At 40.8% G+C, this 20,158-nt stretch overlaps 1 protein-coding gene across 1 annotated transcript in view; it reads right to left on the bottom strand.

The window, feature by feature from the left end:
* The window catches only part of fam210b (family with sequence similarity 210 member B), a 57,960-nt gene extending 39,829 nt beyond the window's left edge, over positions 1 to 18,131 (bottom strand). Inside the window, exon 1 of the mRNA XM_048550154.2 lies at positions 17,633 to 18,131. Within this exon, the coding sequence (XP_048406111.1) occupies positions 17,633 to 17,887 (255 nt within the window). The 5' untranslated portion in view covers positions 17,888 to 18,131. The remainder of the gene's footprint in view (positions 1 to 17,632) is intronic.
* Between the last annotated feature and the right edge of the window lie 2,027 nt (positions 18,132 to 20,158).

Here is a 20,158-nt window from a genome sequence, read left to right as displayed (position 1 = left end):
GCCAAGCAGCATCTCAGGAGCACAAAAGCTGAAAGGATGAAGGGTCTAGGCTTGAAACGTCAGCTTTTGTGCTCCTGAGATGCTGCTTGGCCTGCTGTGTTCATCCAGCGTCACACTTTATTATCTAATATCAACTTCGATGCTCTTTTCTAGCAAACGCTTCACTTCCATTTTGGCTTCTAGGCAAATGGTTTCTCAAGTAGCACCTTACAGAGCTCGAGGCAGGACAGGACTGCCCTTCACCTATGCTTTGGACAGAGGCTGGCAGCCTCCAGTCTACATCATTATAAAGTGCTAATTCAGTTCAACATGAATCAAGTGGTGTAGAACAACTAATACCCTCTGTAGCATAAAACTTTGATTTGCATAGTTCAGTGTCTCCAGGCTCTTTATACTTTCAAATTAATTGTGAGGTAGATACATAGCTACTTCTTCAAATCTGAAGTTAATTTTAATCACTTGGAGCACTTTTAAAAAGAAAACTCAGTTTTCCCAATGCACATTCATATACATTTCCCACTTCCCGAAGAGATTTAAGCAACAGAAATCAATTTTTTTACGAGTTAATTATATTTGCGCAGGCAATTAGCAGCTCTTTACAATTACTTAGTAATATGTCCCACAAGTGAATAAAAACAGGTTATTACACATTGACGTTTCAGCATTATTACTTGAGATATTCTCACTTTATATTTGTCTTTCCAGCTGGTTGAACAAGGCTACGTTGCTAAGAGATACTGAACTTCAACATTAGCACTTAAAATTGAGCAGACCAACCTGCAAAGGCAGCAGAATCAGGTTTCACCAGCGTCGTTATAGCAGCATTTCAAAAGGCAGCCAGACAGTTTGAGCAATGACGCAATAACCACAACAGAAAACCACAACAAAGCCCTAGGTAGAATGTAGCCACGCTACCTTACTACCACAGACGTTCAGTTGGAGCAATTTTGCTGGAGCAGTATTGATTCTACAGCACTTTAACTAAGTTTCTAACTTTGGCTCATGTCCCTCAAGGGACAGCACAAACTCTCAACACCTCTACTCCAGGTGACTGATCAGGTATCCTAACATTTGGTCGATTAGCTAATCTGTTGACTCAACTTTCTCTCCCTGCGCACAAATTATGCTTGCCACACATTTCTCCACCCACAAAACACGCACACCCACCACAAATTTCCACTGCCCACATATACATATCTGTCACACATTCCAAACAGCAGGCCAACATTTGCTTCCCTAAAGTGGACCTGCCTCCCCTTATATTAGGAAAGCACTAAAGGCAGTCACCAACAAATCTATCAGGAACACTGACACAATTAAATGTCTCAATATTAAAGCCATACCAAGCCTAGATCTGCTGGGACACCTGTGCTCTGATACACATGCTGATTGCTCTCTTTGCAGTTCACACTATTTCTGTGTTTACGGATGAGGTGCCACTACAAATACTAAATCACCCACCAGTTTCCAAAACGGTCACCTTCTCAATCAATATCTAAAAGGAGAGCAATCTTTTGAAAAAATGAAGCACATCCTTTTTGATGGAGTAGGTCTACTTGCCTGCCCTTCATTCTCCTCTCTAGACATAGGTAATTTGTCTGTTACGGTGTCAGTTTTAATGGCCTTCCGGTATAACAAATACCACTAGTGTACTGCCTTTAAAGGTGAAAATGTATCTTGTGATCCGTTCTCTAATCAAATTAATGATTTTCAGTTCATGTCTCTGACATTTCACCCTTCACAATTTACCAGCTGCCTTCATAGCCTGAAAATCCTCTGTAAACTCACCGCAAATCTCCTCTTTCGAAACAAAAAAGGTAAACAAGGCTCTTAATCTATTCCCACCATCGAAATTTCCCAATCCCAGATTTATTTTTGCCACTTGAGTTTCTCTCCCACCCCAGCAACAGCATTCAGTCATTTGCTAACAGTTTGACAGACCTAACAACAACATAAACACCAAGCTTACTCTGATCAGTAGGTTCCATCTGTTCCAGATGGCCAAATTACCTCACGGAGCAGATGATGCATATTGAATTGGAGGCAGACTGTTTGCAGATTTTTTTGTTGAAAAAAAAATAGCAGTTAATAACAAAGTTTGAAAGAGCTCGTCACCGTTCAGACAGATTTAGTTATGGGAAGAGCCCATTGTGATGCTTTGTCCGATGTTAAAATCAAAAATATTGAAAAATATCCATTAGCTTGGCCATAACATGACTGTTTAATTTCTGTCATAATATTATCAATTAGGTCAGCATATATTTGAAACCAGTGAAGTCTTACCTTCTATTTCTGACTGACAGTAATAACACCGAGATAAGCTGTAATAGGCTTATCCAGGCTTGTTTTAGCATTTAAAAAAAATCTATTGACGCTTTGTATAAATGAATCAATCCTCAGAGTAGAAGTACATGTCACTGCACATGTACTCACTAAATCTCTGGGCATCACAGTGCCACGAGATTCAACCTTATTCAATTATCGGCCTTGAAAAAAGTCTCGAGTGACTCACAAATTGACCACTGTATTCTCTTGTACTAATCCCTTGATTACACTGGTGTCAAAAACTAGAAAATGGAAGTAATTGTTTTTCCATGCAGGAACAGTCCACAAAACTCAGTACAAAATTATTTTCTAAAAAAAAGGAAAAACACATTTTGTGCTATTTGTCAAATGTAATTTCGTTAAGTTTCCAGCTATTCAAATGTGTATCACATTTATTAACATAGAATGTAAAGTTTAAAGGAAAAGTTCTTTTTGCTTGAAAGGCATAGAATCCCTACAGTGTGGAAACAGGCCGTTCGGCCCAACAAGTCCACACTACCCCTCCGAGGAGCATCCCACCCAGAGCCATTCCCCTACCTTTTCCCTGTAATCTGGCATTTTCCCTGTGTCTAATCCACCTAATTTACAGACCCCGAAACACTACGGGCAATTTCTCTTCCAATTAACCTACACATCTTTGGACTGTGGGAGGAAACTGGAGCACCTGGAGGAAACCCACGCAGACATGGGGAGAATATGCAAACTTGACACAGATAGTTGCACGAGGGTGGAATTGAACCCAGGTCCCTGGCACTGTGACACTGCAGTGCTAACCACTGAGCCACAGCGCTGCCCAATACAAAAAGGCAGTGCAGGCTTCAAAAGCATTAGCAGTGTCACTGAAACAATTAAGTACTTGGGAACACATTTTTGAGCAAATATTACAAATGGTCTTTACACAAAGATGTGCTCTCTCATGAGATAAAGGTTATAAATTTATAAGATCCCCCATCCCTATACACACAAGCAAATAAACTGGGTTGACACTGGGTTTTGAGGGAAAGCTGGATGAGTTGATGAGCTGAAAACTGCATGAGTTTGCTGGATGAATCAATAAACCTGTCTGTCTACTCAGGTGGTATAAAAGATTCCATGGTACATTCCAGGATGAGGAGGGGGTGTTTTGGTTTCCTCAATTACCACCACAGTAATTGTAGTTTAACTGGTAATGATCTCATTCTGATCTTTCCCCACTTAGCTGCGCCATATGAGCTTAGTTTTCTTTCCAAATTTTCTGGGAAAATGTTTACAATTTACGAAGTATTACACTTTATCTGGATTCTACCAATTGATTGTGGACCAGTTGGTGTCAGTCATTCCTCTAATTTCTCGTCTGCTATTAGAAAAGTGAGCTTGTGAACCATGTCTTCCATAATTCATTTCATGAACGTAAATGCATCCAATATCCTCTCCAGCCCTTTCTCAGAGATTCAGCACATGCTGCCGCATAGCACCAGGAATCCTGGTTTGATTCCAGCCTTGGATGACCGATTGTGTGAAGTTTGCACTTTCTTCCCCATGTCTGCATGGGTTTCTTCCGGGATGCACCAGATTGCTCCCACAGTCCAAAGACGTGCAGGTTAGGTCATGTTAAACTGTCGCATTGCATCCACGGATGCACAGTTTCAAATGAATGAGCCATGGGGAATGCAAGGTTACAGGAATTGGGTGGGGGTGTGGGTCTGGGTGTGGGTCTGAGTGGGATGCTCTTCCGAGGGTTGGTGCTGACTTGATGGGCTGAATGGTCTCTTCACCGTAGGGATATTATGATTCCATAAACAAAAGTTCCATTTGACAAACACAAGATACAAGAAATGCAAAAAAAATTCACTTTCCACTACATGAGGGAAAACAATGCCTTGAGTAACAGGTCAGTTTAGAAAATTAAGGATTTACCAAAAAACAAGAGATTTTAAATGACAAGAGCATCAAGATTAATGACAGACCGTACAGCTTTAAATGCAAAACAATGCTAAATAGTGCAGTTCTGACCTTACTCAAATCTTTAATCTGAGGTATGTATAGGGCAGCCAGTTTACATTCTGGGGCTGCATGATTTTTAAATTTTAAAAAAAATCAATGATGGTGTCTGACTTGATGTGTTGTTAAAATAATTCACCAGTCATTTAGGTCTCCTCTCTGAAGACTGTTTGAGCAAATTAGACCTACACTTACTACAGATTGCCTCTCATTCTTTCAATCTAATTAAAGCATAAAAGATGGTAAAGGGATTGACAAAAGTAGACACTGAGCCAATGTTTCTCCTTATAGGCTAATTTAGATTGACAGGTCAGAAATGATGGGGCAGACTCGAGGGGCTGAATTGCCGATTCGTGCTTCACGTTCTTATGTGCTTATTTCTGAAAACAGCTCAAACATATCATTATCCCTACAAACCCAACTTCAGTATTTGTCTGTATTATTTGTATTACTCTGGAAAGTACCAATTGTTTGTAGAACATACATAAAAAGTTCTTTCTTTTGTTTTTCTACTCTACACAGGTTTCCCCCCATTCTATACTAAATTTTCGATCACTCAGCATTCTTCTGATGTAACTTCATCTCTGCATTAGCATTTTACAGTTGTAGCATCGCACACAAACAGTCGCTGCTGAGTACTGTTTAAGGTCAATAGCAAGAACGCCAGCTTTTGGTTACTACGGAGTTGCATTATCCTCACTATTCATCTAACTTAATACGTGATAATACTACTGCACCTATGCAGTCTTGTGTGAAGGACCAGCTATCAATTTGTCAAATGTACACATGTAGAAATGGTTAGTAGTCATCCAGCAGGACTGGCTAGTTGAACAGTACATAATAAAAGAAATAGATGCACTTCATAAAGCAGCACTTTCATAGCTTCTGTGGAACGCAATTGCCAGCCACAGAGCATGCTGTTGATGTTGTCTTTTAGTGGTAGCACGTCTGTATTGCCACTTCCAGCATCCACACAATGACAGACTGTTGATACACATAAACATTGCACTGGTAGTCTGGATAGGCCAGTGAAGGTCCCAGATGTAGAATCCCTCAGCACCTCAAAAGGACGTGTCTTATATAAACAATGGACTGAATAGTCTCCTATACTGTAACGATTCTGTGATTCCCTCAATTTATCTCTCACACACACACACTTTCTCCTAGGTCAAAAACTATTGGTATAAACCTTTACATAATGATGAGCTGTCAGTATTTGTCATTACCCTCTGAAATTGACCGCAGCTTCAGGATGTCAGGCACGCACAGAAATCCTGAAGTTCCAGTATGTCACACAGTGCTCCACCACAAACTGCGCTGTGGTTCTCACTGAAAATGCAACTTCCGTACTCTAACATTGCTATCAGAAGTCCATGAAAACTACGGCTTATTCTATCAAACTGGAATTTTAACAATCATGTAATTACCAACATTTGGAGAATACAGCTAACAATCCATTCCCCACAAAAAAGTTTTGATTGCTAAAGCAACCAATAGGTCCATTGTTCAGAATATTTTAGTTTCTACATTCTCTCATTGTGCATGTCCCAATCATGTGCATGTCCCAATCATGAACTTTGTCCAAGTGAAAAACAATTAAAGAACTTTCTGTCACGCTCTGCACATTTTATTTGTGGTGGGTTGCAGCATGTCTGTGAAAATCCTATTAAATGATTGGCTGTTAGACAGCCAGACGATTTTGTTACCAGCTGAATAGTATCCAGCTGAGAATGCTGCAACACAACTTCTACATAAGATGATCCCACAGACAACAATTCGTTAACTGCAAGATAACCTGTTTGTAAGTATCGTCGGTTCACAGATAAATAAACATTGGGAGCCCTGTCTGCTGACATGGCCAAAGTCCTCTTTAGAATAACACAGTGGGAGCTGTAATAGCCCAATGACAAGGAAGGCTTAGTTTAACGTTTCATCTACAGGACGAATGTGACCAGGGCTTCAAGAACAAATAACACAAATAATCTTCTTTTCTGCACAGAACATAATTATAGTTGGCTCAGTAGCTAAACTTGTAGCTAAAACTGGAGCTTTGTAAATACAAACATTTAGGCATACCGAGTCAAAGAGAATCCCACCAGCTCACACCCTTAACCTTTATCATTGACTAGCATTCAAAACGTACATTCACCTGTTCCCACTGCTCATAGCAGCCAGGCCTCAGCGTGTGACACAGATCTGACTTCACACAGCCAATGTATACTGAAAAGGAATCTGAGGGGGCAACACTTTCATGCAGAGGGTGGTATGTGCATGGAACAAGTTGCCAGAGGAAGTGGTGGAGGCGAGTACAATTACGTCATTCAAAAGGCATCTGATGAGTACATGAATAGGAAGGGGTTAGAGGGATGGGGCCAAACGCTGGCAAATGCGGCTAGATCAGTTCAGGACATCTCGTCAGCATGGAGGTGTATAACCATGATTCCATAACTACTGCAGTTCTGTTATGCAACAATCAAGTTTTTTTAAAAAGTAATTCTAATCAATAGTGTAAATTTATCTTCCCAACAATCAAAATATATTTGTGTCTAAATTGTGCACAACCTTAGGATATCCCAACACACCAGTCAATGAATTACTTTTGTCTTCAGTATAGCCCCTATTATAAAATGCAGAAATAAATAATTTTCATGCAGCAAGCTCCCACAAACACTAAATGGGGTAAGTGAACATGGTTCAGAAGAAGCTCAAATTTTAATTCTATTTCTCAATTCACAAATGCAGCCAAAGTCAGCTGAGATTTCCCAGCACTTTCCACATACAATATTTCAAATTTCCAATAGCTTTTGTGATATATTTGGATGACGGAAAAGTGCTGGTCGACACTGCATGAAAAAAATCCCCACTCTTCTTGCAATCATACTGTAAGTAATTTATCACTGCCCAAAAACACAGACAGGGTAAAATATAGAAATAAAGCAGCCAATTTGTAAACACAAGCTCCTACAAACAGCACAGTAAGTGATCAGGTTTCCAAAAAAAAAACTGGCTCAGAAGACAACAGACACGGGAGCAGAATTAGGCCATTCGGCCCCACAGGTCAACTCACCATTCAATCACAGCTGATATGCTTCTCAATCCCATTCTGCTGCCTATTCCATATTGCCCTTGATGCCCTCACTAATGAAGGGTCTATTTCTGTCTGTCTTATGTACATTCAATGACCACATTCTTCAGCAGTAATGAATTCCACAGATTCACCACCCTCTAACTGAAGAAATTCCTCCTACCACAGTTCCAAAGATCATTCTTTACTATGAGGCTGTGCCCTGGGTCCTAGTCTCTGCTACCACTGACATCTTCTCCAATTCCATTCTATCCAAGCTTCCCAGTATTCTGCAAGCGTGAATCAGATCCTCGGTCATCCTTCTAAACTCCATCAAGTACAGATCCAAAGTCCTTAACCACTCCTCAAACAATAAGTCCTTTATCACTGGAATCATTCTTGTGCACCTCTTACAGACATACAACCATAATCCCTGCAGCATGGAAACAGGCCCTTTGGCCCAAGAAGTCCATACCGACCAACAGAACATCCCACCCAGACCCATCCCCCTATAACCCATTTAATCTACACATTCCTGTACACTATGGGCAATTCAGCATGGCCAATCCTCCTAGCCTGTACATCTTTGGACTGTGGGAGGAAACCCACACAGACAGAGGGAGAATGTGCAAACTCCATACAGTCACCCAGGGGTAGAATCAAACCTGGGTCCCTGGCACAGTGAGGCAGCAGTGCCAATCACTGAGCCATGATGCCACCTCTTCTAGACCCCCAAGTTCAGCACTTCCTTCCCCAGACATGGGGCCCAAAACTGTTCTCAATATTCCAAATGCAATCTGACCAGATCCTCATACTGCCTAAGAACCCTACTCTTGTATTCTAGCCCTCTTGAAATGAATGCTAACATTGCATTTGCCTTCCCAACTGCCAAGTAAACCTGCATGTTAATCTTAAGAGAATCTTGAACTAGTATACCAGAGTCTCTTTCTGCTTCAGAATTCTGAAGCCTTTTTCCATTTAGAAAATAGTCTGCCTCTATTCTTCCTATCAAAGTGTATAAGCTTGCATAATTTCCACATTATGTTCCTGATGTCACTTCTTTGCCACACTTCTTTGCCACACTTCTAGCCTGTCCATCCTTCTGCATCCTCAATACTACTTATCTATCCACCTATCTTTGTGCCAATGGCAAACTTAGCAAGAGGGTGCCCTCCGTTGCTTCGTCCAGATTCTTACCATATAACGTAAATTGTTGTGGTTCCATCATAGTCCCAAGCAAACTCTGCTAGTCATCAGCTGCTACTCTGAAAAAGACCTCATTACCCCCACTCCATGCCTTCTGCCAGTAGGCCAATCTTCTACCAATGTCAACACCATGTCCCTAATACCATGGGCTCCTAACTTATTTAGCAGCCTCCTGCGTGGCAACTTGTCAAAGGCTTTCTAGAAATCCAAATTGATCACATCCACTGGCTTTCTTTTGTTTAACTTGCTTGTTACCTCCTCAAAGAATTCCAACAGATTTGTCAGGCATGATCTGCCTTGACTTGGCCCTATTTTATGCTACACTTCCAGGTCCTCTGCTATCCCATCCTTAAATGATCGGCTCAAGTCTTACCAAGAACAGCCAGGCTAACTAGCTTGTACCTTCCCATCTTCTGACTGCTTCCCTTCTTAAACAGGGTGTTACATTACCCATTTTCCAGTGGGATTTCTGTGAACCTACCTGACTCCATTGATTTACGAACGATCACCATCGATGCCGCCACAACCTCTTCAGCTATTTCCTGCAGACCTCTCCAAATGCAGTCCATCTGGTCTGACTGATTTATCCACCTTCAAAACTTTCAGCTTCCCAGCACCTTCTCCTTAGTGATGGCCGTGACACACACCTCTGCCCCCATCCTCTCAGATTGCTGGTATGCTGTTGATGTCTTTGCACCGGTTTTCACAGTCAAAGTACCTATTCAATTCCTCTGCCACTTCTTTGTTTCCCATTATTTTCCCGGCCTTACTTTCCAGTAGTCCAATGTCAACTCATGCCTCTCTTACCTTCTACATATCTGATTTTTTTTTTAGTATTACTAGATAGCTTACACTCATATTTAAATCTCTTTTACTCCTTATTGCTTTTTTAAAACGTATCCTCCATTGGTTTTTAAAAGGCTCCCCAATCCTCTCGCTTCCCATTAACCTTTACCACATTGTATGCTTTATCTTTCCATTTATGCCGTTCCTGATTTCCCTATTAACTCTGGCCAGCTGTTCCTTCAGGTTTTCTTAGTTACCTCTACTCAATTGTAACACTATTAAATCTGAATCCAGCTGCTCCCTTTCAAATGGCAGGGTGAATGCCATCATATCACAGTCACTGCACCCTCAGTATTCCTTCACTTTAAGCTCCCAAATCAAGCCCTCCTCTCAGATGAAGAGCAAATATTTTACACAGAGGGTGGGGTTCACATATGGAATGAACTTACTGAGGAAGTGGTGAACGTGGGTATAATTACAACGTTTAAGAGACATTTGGATAAGAATGTGAATAGGAAAGATTTGGAGGGATATGGGCCAGGAGCAGACAGATGGGACTAGTTTTATTTGGGAGTACGGTCAGCACAGACTGGTTGGACCGAACGGTCTGTTTCCGTGCTGTATGACTCTAATACATATCATTAAATCCAGAATTTCCTGTTCCCAAGTTGGCTCTACCACAAGCTCCTCCCAGAAAAAAAGACACAAACAGACATTCCACATATTCCTTTTCATGGAATCTGCTACCCATCTGACTTCCCTCGTCCACTAGCATACTGAAGGGAGGCTTGTACATAACTCTCATCAGTCTCATTTCCTTTGCGGTTCCTTGACTCTACCCACACAGGTTCTAGGAGTTCCAACCACAGATCATTTCTTGCTATGGATTTAATTTTATTTCTTACTAAGAAGGCAACCCTGCCCATCTGCCTGTCTTTTTGATAGGACACATATCCTTGGATATTTAGCTCCCAGATCTGATCCGCTCGCAGCCACATCTGTGATGCCCACACTGTCGTACCCGCCAATTTCCATTTTTCCTAGGAGGTCATTTACTCTGATTCGAATGCTCTGTGCAGTTAAGTATATCATAGGATCATAGAGATGTACAACATGGAAACAGACCCCTCCGTCCAACACATCCATGCTAACCAGGTATCCTAAATTGATCAGTTCCTTTGGCCAGCATTTGGTCCATATCACTCTAAACCCTTCCCATTTATGTACCCATCCAGATACCTTCTAGATGTATTAATTGTATCGGCCAACAATTCCTCTGGCAGCTCATTCCATACTCAAACCACCTTCTTCAGGAGAACATACACAGGTTCCCTATATATTTTTCCCCATCTCACCATAAGCTTAGGCCCCCTAGTTTTAGCCTCACCGACCCCGGGAAAAATTCCCGACTATTCATCTTATTGTGAGTGCCATGGCTTTTGTAAACTTCTATAAGGTCACCCCTCAGCCTCTGACACTCCAGGGAAAATAGCCCCAACACATTCAGCCTCTCCATACAGCTCAAACCCTCTATCCCTGGCAACATCCTCGAGGAAAAAAAAACGTTTTCTGAACCCTTTCAAGTTTCACAACATCCCTCGTATAGCAGGAGACTAGATGTGAACGTCAGTCCTTCCTTGACCACTTCCCTTTTCATAGGTATCCCCTTATGTGCTCGGCCTGAAGTTAGATTTTTGATCCTTTCCATACTCTTTGTCCTGCTGCCAATGCCTCAAACTTTAATAGCCTCCCCCCTTCACCCCCAACTAGTTTAAAGTCCTTATGGCCCCTCTACTCAGCCTTCCTACTAGGATCCTGGTCCTAGATTGGGTTCAAGTGGAACCCATCCCAAAGCTACAATTCTCTCCTATTCCAATACTATGTCAGTGCCCCATGAAAATGGAACGCCTCTTCCCCACACCATTCCTCTTACCATGTGTTTACTTTCCTAATCTTGTTCTGTCTTTACCACTGGAGTGGAAACATTAACTCTCTTTCTCTGGCCACAGTTGCTGCAAGAACTGTTGAGTTTCTGTAGCAATTTTTGTTTTTTGTTTAAGACAAATAGAGCCTCAGTTTCGTGATTTCTCAGAAGCACACCATTTCTGACAGAAAGGAACTAGAGCATTAGGCTTGGATGTGTGCTCAAGTCTCTTGAAACCATGAATTCTTGACTCAGACACAGAAAGACTATTACTAAGTAGCAGCTGACAGCTTGCTGTAGCGCTTGAATAATTTTTTTTGGAACCGACGTCTTATATCCCTACTACCAAGTACTGTAACTTCATACGATCCCTAATCTCCTCAAATAAACTGAACTTTTAAAGCATAATGATACAACATTCTCCACCTTTACTTTAGCAACAGAATTATAGATGAATAAAACAAAAACTTGCATTTATATAGTGCTTTTCATTACCAGACACTCCAAACAGCTTTACGGCCAGTATAATTTTATAGCATAAGCAGTCTTGTAACATGAACATTCACTGCCCAGTTCTATTTAGTGAACTTCCGGAAAAGGTAAGATGGTAATACCCAAATAATCTGTTTTAGGCTCAGGGAAATAAATATTTGCATGGCCACTGGGGATTAAAATAAACACAATATATTCGTATAGAGGTTTCGATCCCAAATTTTCAATCTCAGGCAGGTACACAAGGAACATTCACAAGCACTGAGGTGGTGAGGCCCCAAGAGTGAAGTCATCTGAATGACCTTGTTGTACCTCAATGGGTGGGCACACAGCAGAACTTGAAAAGGCAGTGAAACAGTCAAATGCAAGCAAACTAAGCAAGTCATTCCAAACACTTTCCTTGGACATCTCGTTGGGTCTGGAGGCATTTGGCAGCAGTGGGTACCAGAGACTAAACATATGCCTTGATAAAGAGTTTTTAAAAAGTGTTTATATTTTGCAAACACAATTTGATTAAACTCACCCATAAAATTATTGTGCATGTTTCTGAGCACTGCTAGTAAGATATTTTACTCCACAGCTCAACTCAGTCTAAAACTTCCAGCTGATACACATTCACAAAGCAATTTCTCTCAAAACAGCAATTTACTCTCAAGTTTCCAAACACAACATTGATTAAAGGCTATGTAGATGCCAATACTTGCAGTCATAAACAGTGCACTCTTTCACTTAGTGAGAGCAATGTAGTAGGGATCCACTAAAGTTTAATGCAGTTGTAAGTAAATATCTAACTATACTGCAGAGCTTTTTGTTTCCTTCCACAGCGTAGGGGTATTTGGTTCTCATGCAAAATAATTCACACTATGCCTTTTAATTCAGACAGAAACAAAAAAGCACCAAACTTGATTACGTAGTATCTTGAAAGAATTAACTGATTAAGAAAGTTAAAATAAACCAAACAAATGTCATAGCTTGATCCTGTTCATTATGGTTCAATAGTTACAAATGTACTGACATGATTCTCCTTTTGAATCATCTTCTGAGAACAATAGGACATGCAGGGGTGTTGTTTCATTAGCACACGCTATTATCCCAAAACAGTTACTCATCTTCAACAAAATTTCTTAAAGTGCATGGCCACCCAACTACTACAACCAAGCACAAACTTGTCCTGATCTGACTTTCTTTTACAGAATTTGTAGTGGATGAGATGGGGGCAAAAGCGTGATCATATGGCAATTAGGAACTCAGATCCTGGGTTGTTCTCCTCTGCTCATTGACATTGACATTGAAAGTAATGGTGGCCATCCCAATGAAGGCTGCAATAGATGATGGAAGCTTTTGCCTCAAGAACTCTGCAACATAAATTTGCTGAATCTACTTCAGCCAAAGCTACAGGAGGTTATGACTCGGAACATGCTGCTCTGCTTTATACACCAACCGTCAGAAGCTAAATTAAAGCACATCACAGCTGACTAATCATTTCTGTTTGAACACTTCTTTGGCTGTAATTTTCATGCAACAAGAAAGATCAATTTCACATGGAATTACTGGGCCCTCAAGTTATTTTGTTCAGAAAAATTACACCACAAAGGTGGGAATGTAATCAGTGAGATCAGAGCATAATTGAGGTATACACCCATTGTACTCTGTATTTAAAATGACTAAAAAGAGTTCATTAAATTATTTTCTGACTGGCGCATAGTTTCGCCCCTTTCGTAACACCATGACATACACTAAAACTTGTCATGCATTTCACCACGTACAACGCCATTAGACATACTCAAATTAATTTGCCCATTTCATGAAAAGGAAGATTAACAGTTAAATTCAGCTGTTGAATTAATCTCTAAAGAAACTGGTCAAATCAATGTGCACAACTTTATGAATATGCTCACTGAGCTCATCGTTAAATCTATCCATTCAGACCATTTCATTTCAAAGATTTCAGATCCAATTTGCTGTAAATCAATGTCACCATTTCAAGCTAAATTATCTTACTGTATGCGTTTTTAATATGAGCTAATCATGAAATTGTGACATCTGATTTGTTCTTAATTCTAAACAACTTGTACAAAGTTCACAGCTTCAATACCTACTGCAACAGGAAGTCCTTAACACCTCTTTATAAATTCATTCATGGGATGTGGGTGTCACTGGCGAGCCAGTATTTTTATTCTTCACTGCCACCTTCTCAAGGGCAACTAGCAACGAGCTGCCTTCTTGAACCGCTGCAGTCCACGTGCTGTGGGTTGACTACCACTATCTTTAGGAAAGCAATTCCAGGATTTTGACACAGCAACACTGAAGGAAAAGTGGTATATTTCCAAACCAGGATGGTGAGCAACTTAGAGGGGAATCTGTTGCTGGTGGCGTTTTCATATAGCTCCTACACTTGTCCTTCTAGATGGATGTGATCACTGGGCTTTGGGAGGCGCTGACTAAGGATCTTTGGTAAGCTTCTTCATTGAATCTTGACAGTAGTACACACCGCTGTTACTGAGCATCCGTGGTGGAGCAAGTGGATATAGTGCCAATCAAGCAGGCTGCTATGTCCTGGATGGTGTCAGGCTTTCCAACTTTTGTTATAGCTGCACACATCCAGGCAAGAGAAGAGTATGATAGAACCTCGTAAATGGTGAATAAACTTTGAGGAATCATAAGGGGAGTTATCAGTCTCAGTATTCCTAGTCTCTGACCTGTTCTTGTAGCCTGTGATTATGTGGTGCGTCCAGTTGAGTTTCTGGTCAATGGTAGCACCGAGGATGCGCACAATAGCGGATTCAGTAGCACCAGCGAATGTCAAGGGATGGTGCTTAGATTCTCTTATTGGAAACTGTTATTGCCTGTCAATTGCAAGGCACAAATGTTATTTGCCACTTGCCAGGCCAAGTTTGGCTATTGTCCAGATCTTGTTGCATTTGAACATTGGCTGCTTCAAGGTCTGCTGACTTGCAAACGGTGCTGAACACTGTTTGTCGATGATTGCACATCCCCACTTCTAATGGAGAGAAAGTCAATTATCACATTAATTTGGATTGGCTAGAATCAGAGTCACACAGCACAGAAACAGACCCATCAGTCCAGCCAGTCCATGTTCCCAAACTAAATTAGTCCCACCCACCTGTGCTTGGCCCATATCTCTCCAAGCAGCTTTTAATTCATGCACTTATCTAAATGTCTTGTAAACTACCTGCATCCTCCACATTCTCTGGCAGTTCATTCCACACACAATCCACTGTGTAAAAAAAAAAGTTATCCCTCATGCTTTGTTTAAATCTTTCTCCTCTCACCTTAAAATTTTGCCCTGTAGTTTTCAACTCCCTTTATCCTTGGGAAAAGACCCTTGCCATTCACTTTGTCTATGCCCCTCAAGATGTTTACAAACCTCAATAAAAGATCACCCCTCAAACTCTTATGGTCCTGTGAAAAAAGTTCCAGGTTTTCCAGTTTACTTTTATACCTCAAATCTTCCATTCTCGGCAACATCCTAGAAAATCTTTTCTGAACCCTCGAGTTTAATATTATCCTTCCTATAACAGGGGGACCAGAACTGCATACAGTACTCCAAAACAGGCCTGTACAACCCGAACATGATGTCCCAACTCCTATACTCAAAAGGTCTGAACAATGAAGGCAAGTTTGCTAAATGCCTCCATACCCATCCTATCGACCAGTGATATAAATTTCATAGAATTATGTACCTGAACCCCTAGATCTCTCTGCTCTACATCATCCAGGGGCCCACGTTATCTGTATAAGTCCCAGCCAAGGTAAAAAGTTTCACAATGCTTGCTCAGCATGTTATTTGCGACAATACCAGCATTTGTAAACCCACAATGTCACCTTCCACCATGCATATTTTAATTTCACACCACCTCCCCAAAGAGAAGGTGATAAGCAAATTACAGTGACTCACAGGAAAATAATTTGAATTCTGTCTAGTTTGGTTTTAATGCTGTGAGTCATTGTAGTTTGAAATTAAAAGTATATTACATGATAAATATACATTTAGTGAATACCCCTAAAATACTCCCATTCTAGTTACAGATTACAAAGTTATTTTATACTCCATTGAAAGCTGTACATGATTTAGTACTTCATTCTGAAACATCTCAGACCTATTACACCACCGCCAACGACAACACCAGGAAAGATTGTGACTACACACACCAACTGGAAACACAGTCTATTTTAGGACTAATTCATTAAAATAATGTCATTAATCTTTAGAACTTGCAATAGCTTCTGGATTAAGATGTCATAGTGAAACACAAAATTCTGAAGAACTTTTACAGATTGACACAGTTTTGTTTTCCCTGACTGGGCATCTCAATCATGGGAGTGTCAGGGTAATAACTAATCACTTAAAACTGAATTACGAGAAATTTCTTTGAAAGATTCTTGAACTTTGAAACCGATGATTCCATGGGTGCCTCATTAATAATACTGGAAGGTTTAAGGACTCAGAATTAAAGGGGTATGATTTGCAGGTGGAACACAGGTTTGGAGCAAAAAATCAGCCATGATTATAGTAAATAGCAAAGTATGGTGAATGGGTTTACATTTTTATTTGTGTATACAAATTTCACTGGAAATCCAGCAAATATTTAAACTTTTGTGTGATTCCTGTTCAAAAATCAAAGGTAATGTTAGCAACTAGACAGAACTTTACATGGGATTATGAATGAATTTACTTTGCCATCAGATCACCAAATAAATCAAAATACTAAACCTTTCTGCAAGATGTGAACCGTATTGTTTCCATAAAACTAAAGATGTGGAGGCTCTTAAACCTCATAGGAAAGTCCAACCAGAATTTTCAGTCTTAACCTCAGTCATTTTATGTTGGATTGCATGACAATCTTCAACAGTCTGTCCCCACTTGCTCTGCTTACATGTTGCAGCTGTCATACTTCAGTGATGCAGTTTATTACCACTTTGTTCAGTTCATATACTCCCTTCCTACTGTGCCGTTTATAAACCTCAAAGCATTCAGTGCTTCAAACAAACTGTGTTCCAAAACACCATGTTCCTATCACAAAATAACAATTGCTGTCGGCTGCAAGGAATTAATGCAAAGTGTCTTATTTTTAGTGGGCAGGTGTACAGTTGCAGACGTTGAGATCAATCCAAAACAAGTAGTGATTTCAGAAGACCTTGTAATCTAAAATCCAAGTCTGTAAGCCTTCAGGAAATAATCAAGCTGCTATCCAATAAAGTTACACACACACACAAAAAAAACGTTTGGAATCTGTTTGCATAGGTAGTATTAACAAATGAACCGTTGAACAAAGAAATACAACAAACTAAACCACACCTTAAATTTATCCCAAACTTGCAGGCATCCATCCGCCTACCCTAGGGATTATCTTAATTTGCAAGCTACGGATAAGCGAGCTCTCCCCAGAATTATCTCTTACCGTCCGCCAATCCTGCAAAAAAAATCGTAAACTCTGACCCAGGAGCTTGTCTTTTGACCTTTACCCAGCCGACGTACTGTATCTGACAATTCCTCTCCAGTGAAAAATTCACAGCAGGCTTATAGCAATTTTTTAAATGCAGCTGTTGATTTAACAGGTTATTAAGCCAAAAAAAAAGCAACGGTGGCTGCAAAGTATTGGGAGCCGATACATCTGACTTGTTTTTACCCTTTTTGCTTACGCGCCACTGTTACATAATAAATAATTTAAAATACCAACAACTTTTTTTGCGCCTCGGCTGAACAGATGATGTTCACGTGTTAAACAGACAGGAGTTCCCTGTTCCTGATGTTGCCAGCAGACTGATTCAATGAATTGGGGAGGGTAGAGAGAAAAGAATGCGATCGGAAACCTTACCGCAGCAATACTCACCGTGCGCAGCCCTCTCAATGCACCGAGGCGAGGGTCTGACCATCCCCGGGCGGCCGTACAGCCCACTCCCCCGCTGCTGTGACTCCTTGCCCCGCCGCCGGCGGTGAAGGTAGCGGCCGCCCGGCTCTGGGATCCCCTCCCGACAGCGGCTCCAGCTCGGGTGGCGCAGCGGGCTCCCCTCCCCACGCATTGGGGAAGCAGCAGCAGCAAGACACGGCTCTGCCCGGGCTGCTGGAGGAGAAAAGGCGAGAGCATCGCGGGGAAGGGGAGGGTTTAGTTCCTCTTCTTTAACCCCTCTCCTCCTTCTGTCCCTGCCGACCCACAGACAGGAGAGCGAGAGTCCCGAGGAGAACAATCTCCTTGTCTCTCTGTCACAGCGTCACAGCTGCTACTTACTAACCCCCCGAGTCCACACTATTCCTCTGTCTGGCTGTCTCTGCTCTCCGCGTGATTCAGCTTGTTGTCAGTTTCAACTAAAACCCTCCTTCCCCCAGACATGAAAAAAAATCTACAGAGAGATGCCTCATTGGCCAGGATCTGGCCTGATTGACAGTCAACCATCCCATACACACATACACATGCTTCAGTCCCAACAACACATGAAGTTGGAGAATGTCGAGAATAAACAACCATAAGACAAAGAAAGAAAAGCACAAAGGCTCCAAACACACTCACACATAAATTATGCATTAAGCCCAAAGACCTGCTAATTGGGGTTGAGGGAAAACCATGAGAGAAGTTCGGAGCAATTGAAAAACACTGGCGATCACAATGTTTACACTCGCAGCTCGGGGAGAGCAGGACAGCTGCTTAAAATGCAAATAAAATCACTCGTGTGAGAACAGCCGGGAGGCACCAGGCCTGAGGAATTAAACACAGCCTTGTTTCTCAAATTAGATCTTGATTTCCGCTGTCCTGGATGATATTTGGGACACTTTTCTGAAGTTGCTGGAATCATGCGCGATGAATCAAGTGCTTTGAACACAATATGGCACGCTAAGTCTTACTTTCAAAATCTAAAGAAAATTTATTTTGCTTTTTTTTGCCCTCACCGATTGGGGAATTTAAAAATGAATTTTGTAAGTAAAAATAAATGGAAGAGGAGTCAATAATCGTGAAATGGGATATTCTTCAGGATCTTATGATGTACAAAAGGGGAACCATCTTATGAGAATGGTGATTATTGACGATCAGAGAGGGGAAAAAAGGTCTTGTGCAGTAAGTTTCTCTTGTCTGGGAGAAAAATGCTTGGTTTCTTACTCTGAAAAGACTTAGCTTCAACCAGCATTACACTGCTGAAAATACACAGGACAGTGCCTGCATTTTGACCCTATTAATTCAGACCAAGCGATTTCACAGCTTCGCATTGGTGTGTTGTTCAACTGGAAATGTGATTATGGTGGTTCTGTGAAAGCTTAGGAAATTGCAACTGATGCTGGAATCATTACATCAACGATGGTTCCAACACAGAAAGTAACTATTCACCTCCCCTGAGCCTGTATGAGATCCTTTACAAAGGCAAACCAATAAACCAAGTCATAGCATTTCAGCATGATGCTTTATCATCGCTGGATCTGCAATTCTGCGGAAAATCTTGAAGCAAGTTGACCATGAAAACTTGTTAACATTTTGAACCGGAAGAATATATTCTCCTTGAATATTTTGTTTCTTTCCAAGATCTCGAAATTTCTATTGTAGAAGTTGAAGAATATATGCATTTTGGGTTTGAGACGGGTGACCGTTGGAGAATGTAGCTGCAGTTTGATTTTTCGTCATGTGTTAACTAAACATCCCAAACATGACTATCGCGTTTCCCTGACATAAAGAAAAAAAGTATCTTTCTACAAAATGTTACGTTTACTTCACAGTTGATTCTATCTCGTGTCTGCCTTCGGACTAATGATTTAATCTTTCGTTTACTTATCCATTTTGCAATCTCAATGAAATTTCTGCAAGCTAATTCTTTTTTTCCAGCTGCATAAATAATTACTAGACTGGAAAATTGTGCTTTCACTGTTTAAACGCGCATTTTAAAACATTGTTTACATTAGTAATCATTTGGGACAAAATTTATCTAGTTTTTAACAGGTTTCTATATTGATATCTGCAATGCAATCATCCAATGCAAGTCCAGTATTTAATCTAAAAACTGTTTAGATACTGAAACACTCTTGGCAGTAAACCTGTGTTATGATTCAACAATGAAAGCCGTTTTGCAGCCTTGGTCTTGGAGGTGATTTGGTATTAGTACAAACTATGAACAGCTTGTATCCGTTGTACATCAGGGTTGTGTAAGGCTCACTCAAGGAAAACAAATTTTGATTTGATTTAATATTTTCAGTGCCACAGTCAAATTTTAACTTCTTAAGTCTGGAGTAGATTTATCAGCAAACACTCCATCCTTTTCAAACCATATGTTTTGCTTCCTCAATTAAGTGACCGAGGGCATGATCTAAAGAGGTAAATTTGATAAATCTGGACTGATTTGGAATTCTTTTCAGCATAGTTGTTCTTGTTATGATACTG

This window comes from Stegostoma tigrinum, chromosome 19 (genome assembly GCF_030684315.1).
Source record: "Stegostoma tigrinum isolate sSteTig4 chromosome 19, sSteTig4.hap1, whole genome shotgun sequence".
NCBI classification, from domain to species: Eukaryota; Metazoa; Chordata; class Chondrichthyes; order Orectolobiformes; family Stegostomatidae; genus Stegostoma; species Stegostoma tigrinum.
The sequence above is the reverse complement of the archived record's forward strand: the minus strand, read 5'-3'. Positions and strand labels throughout refer to the sequence as shown.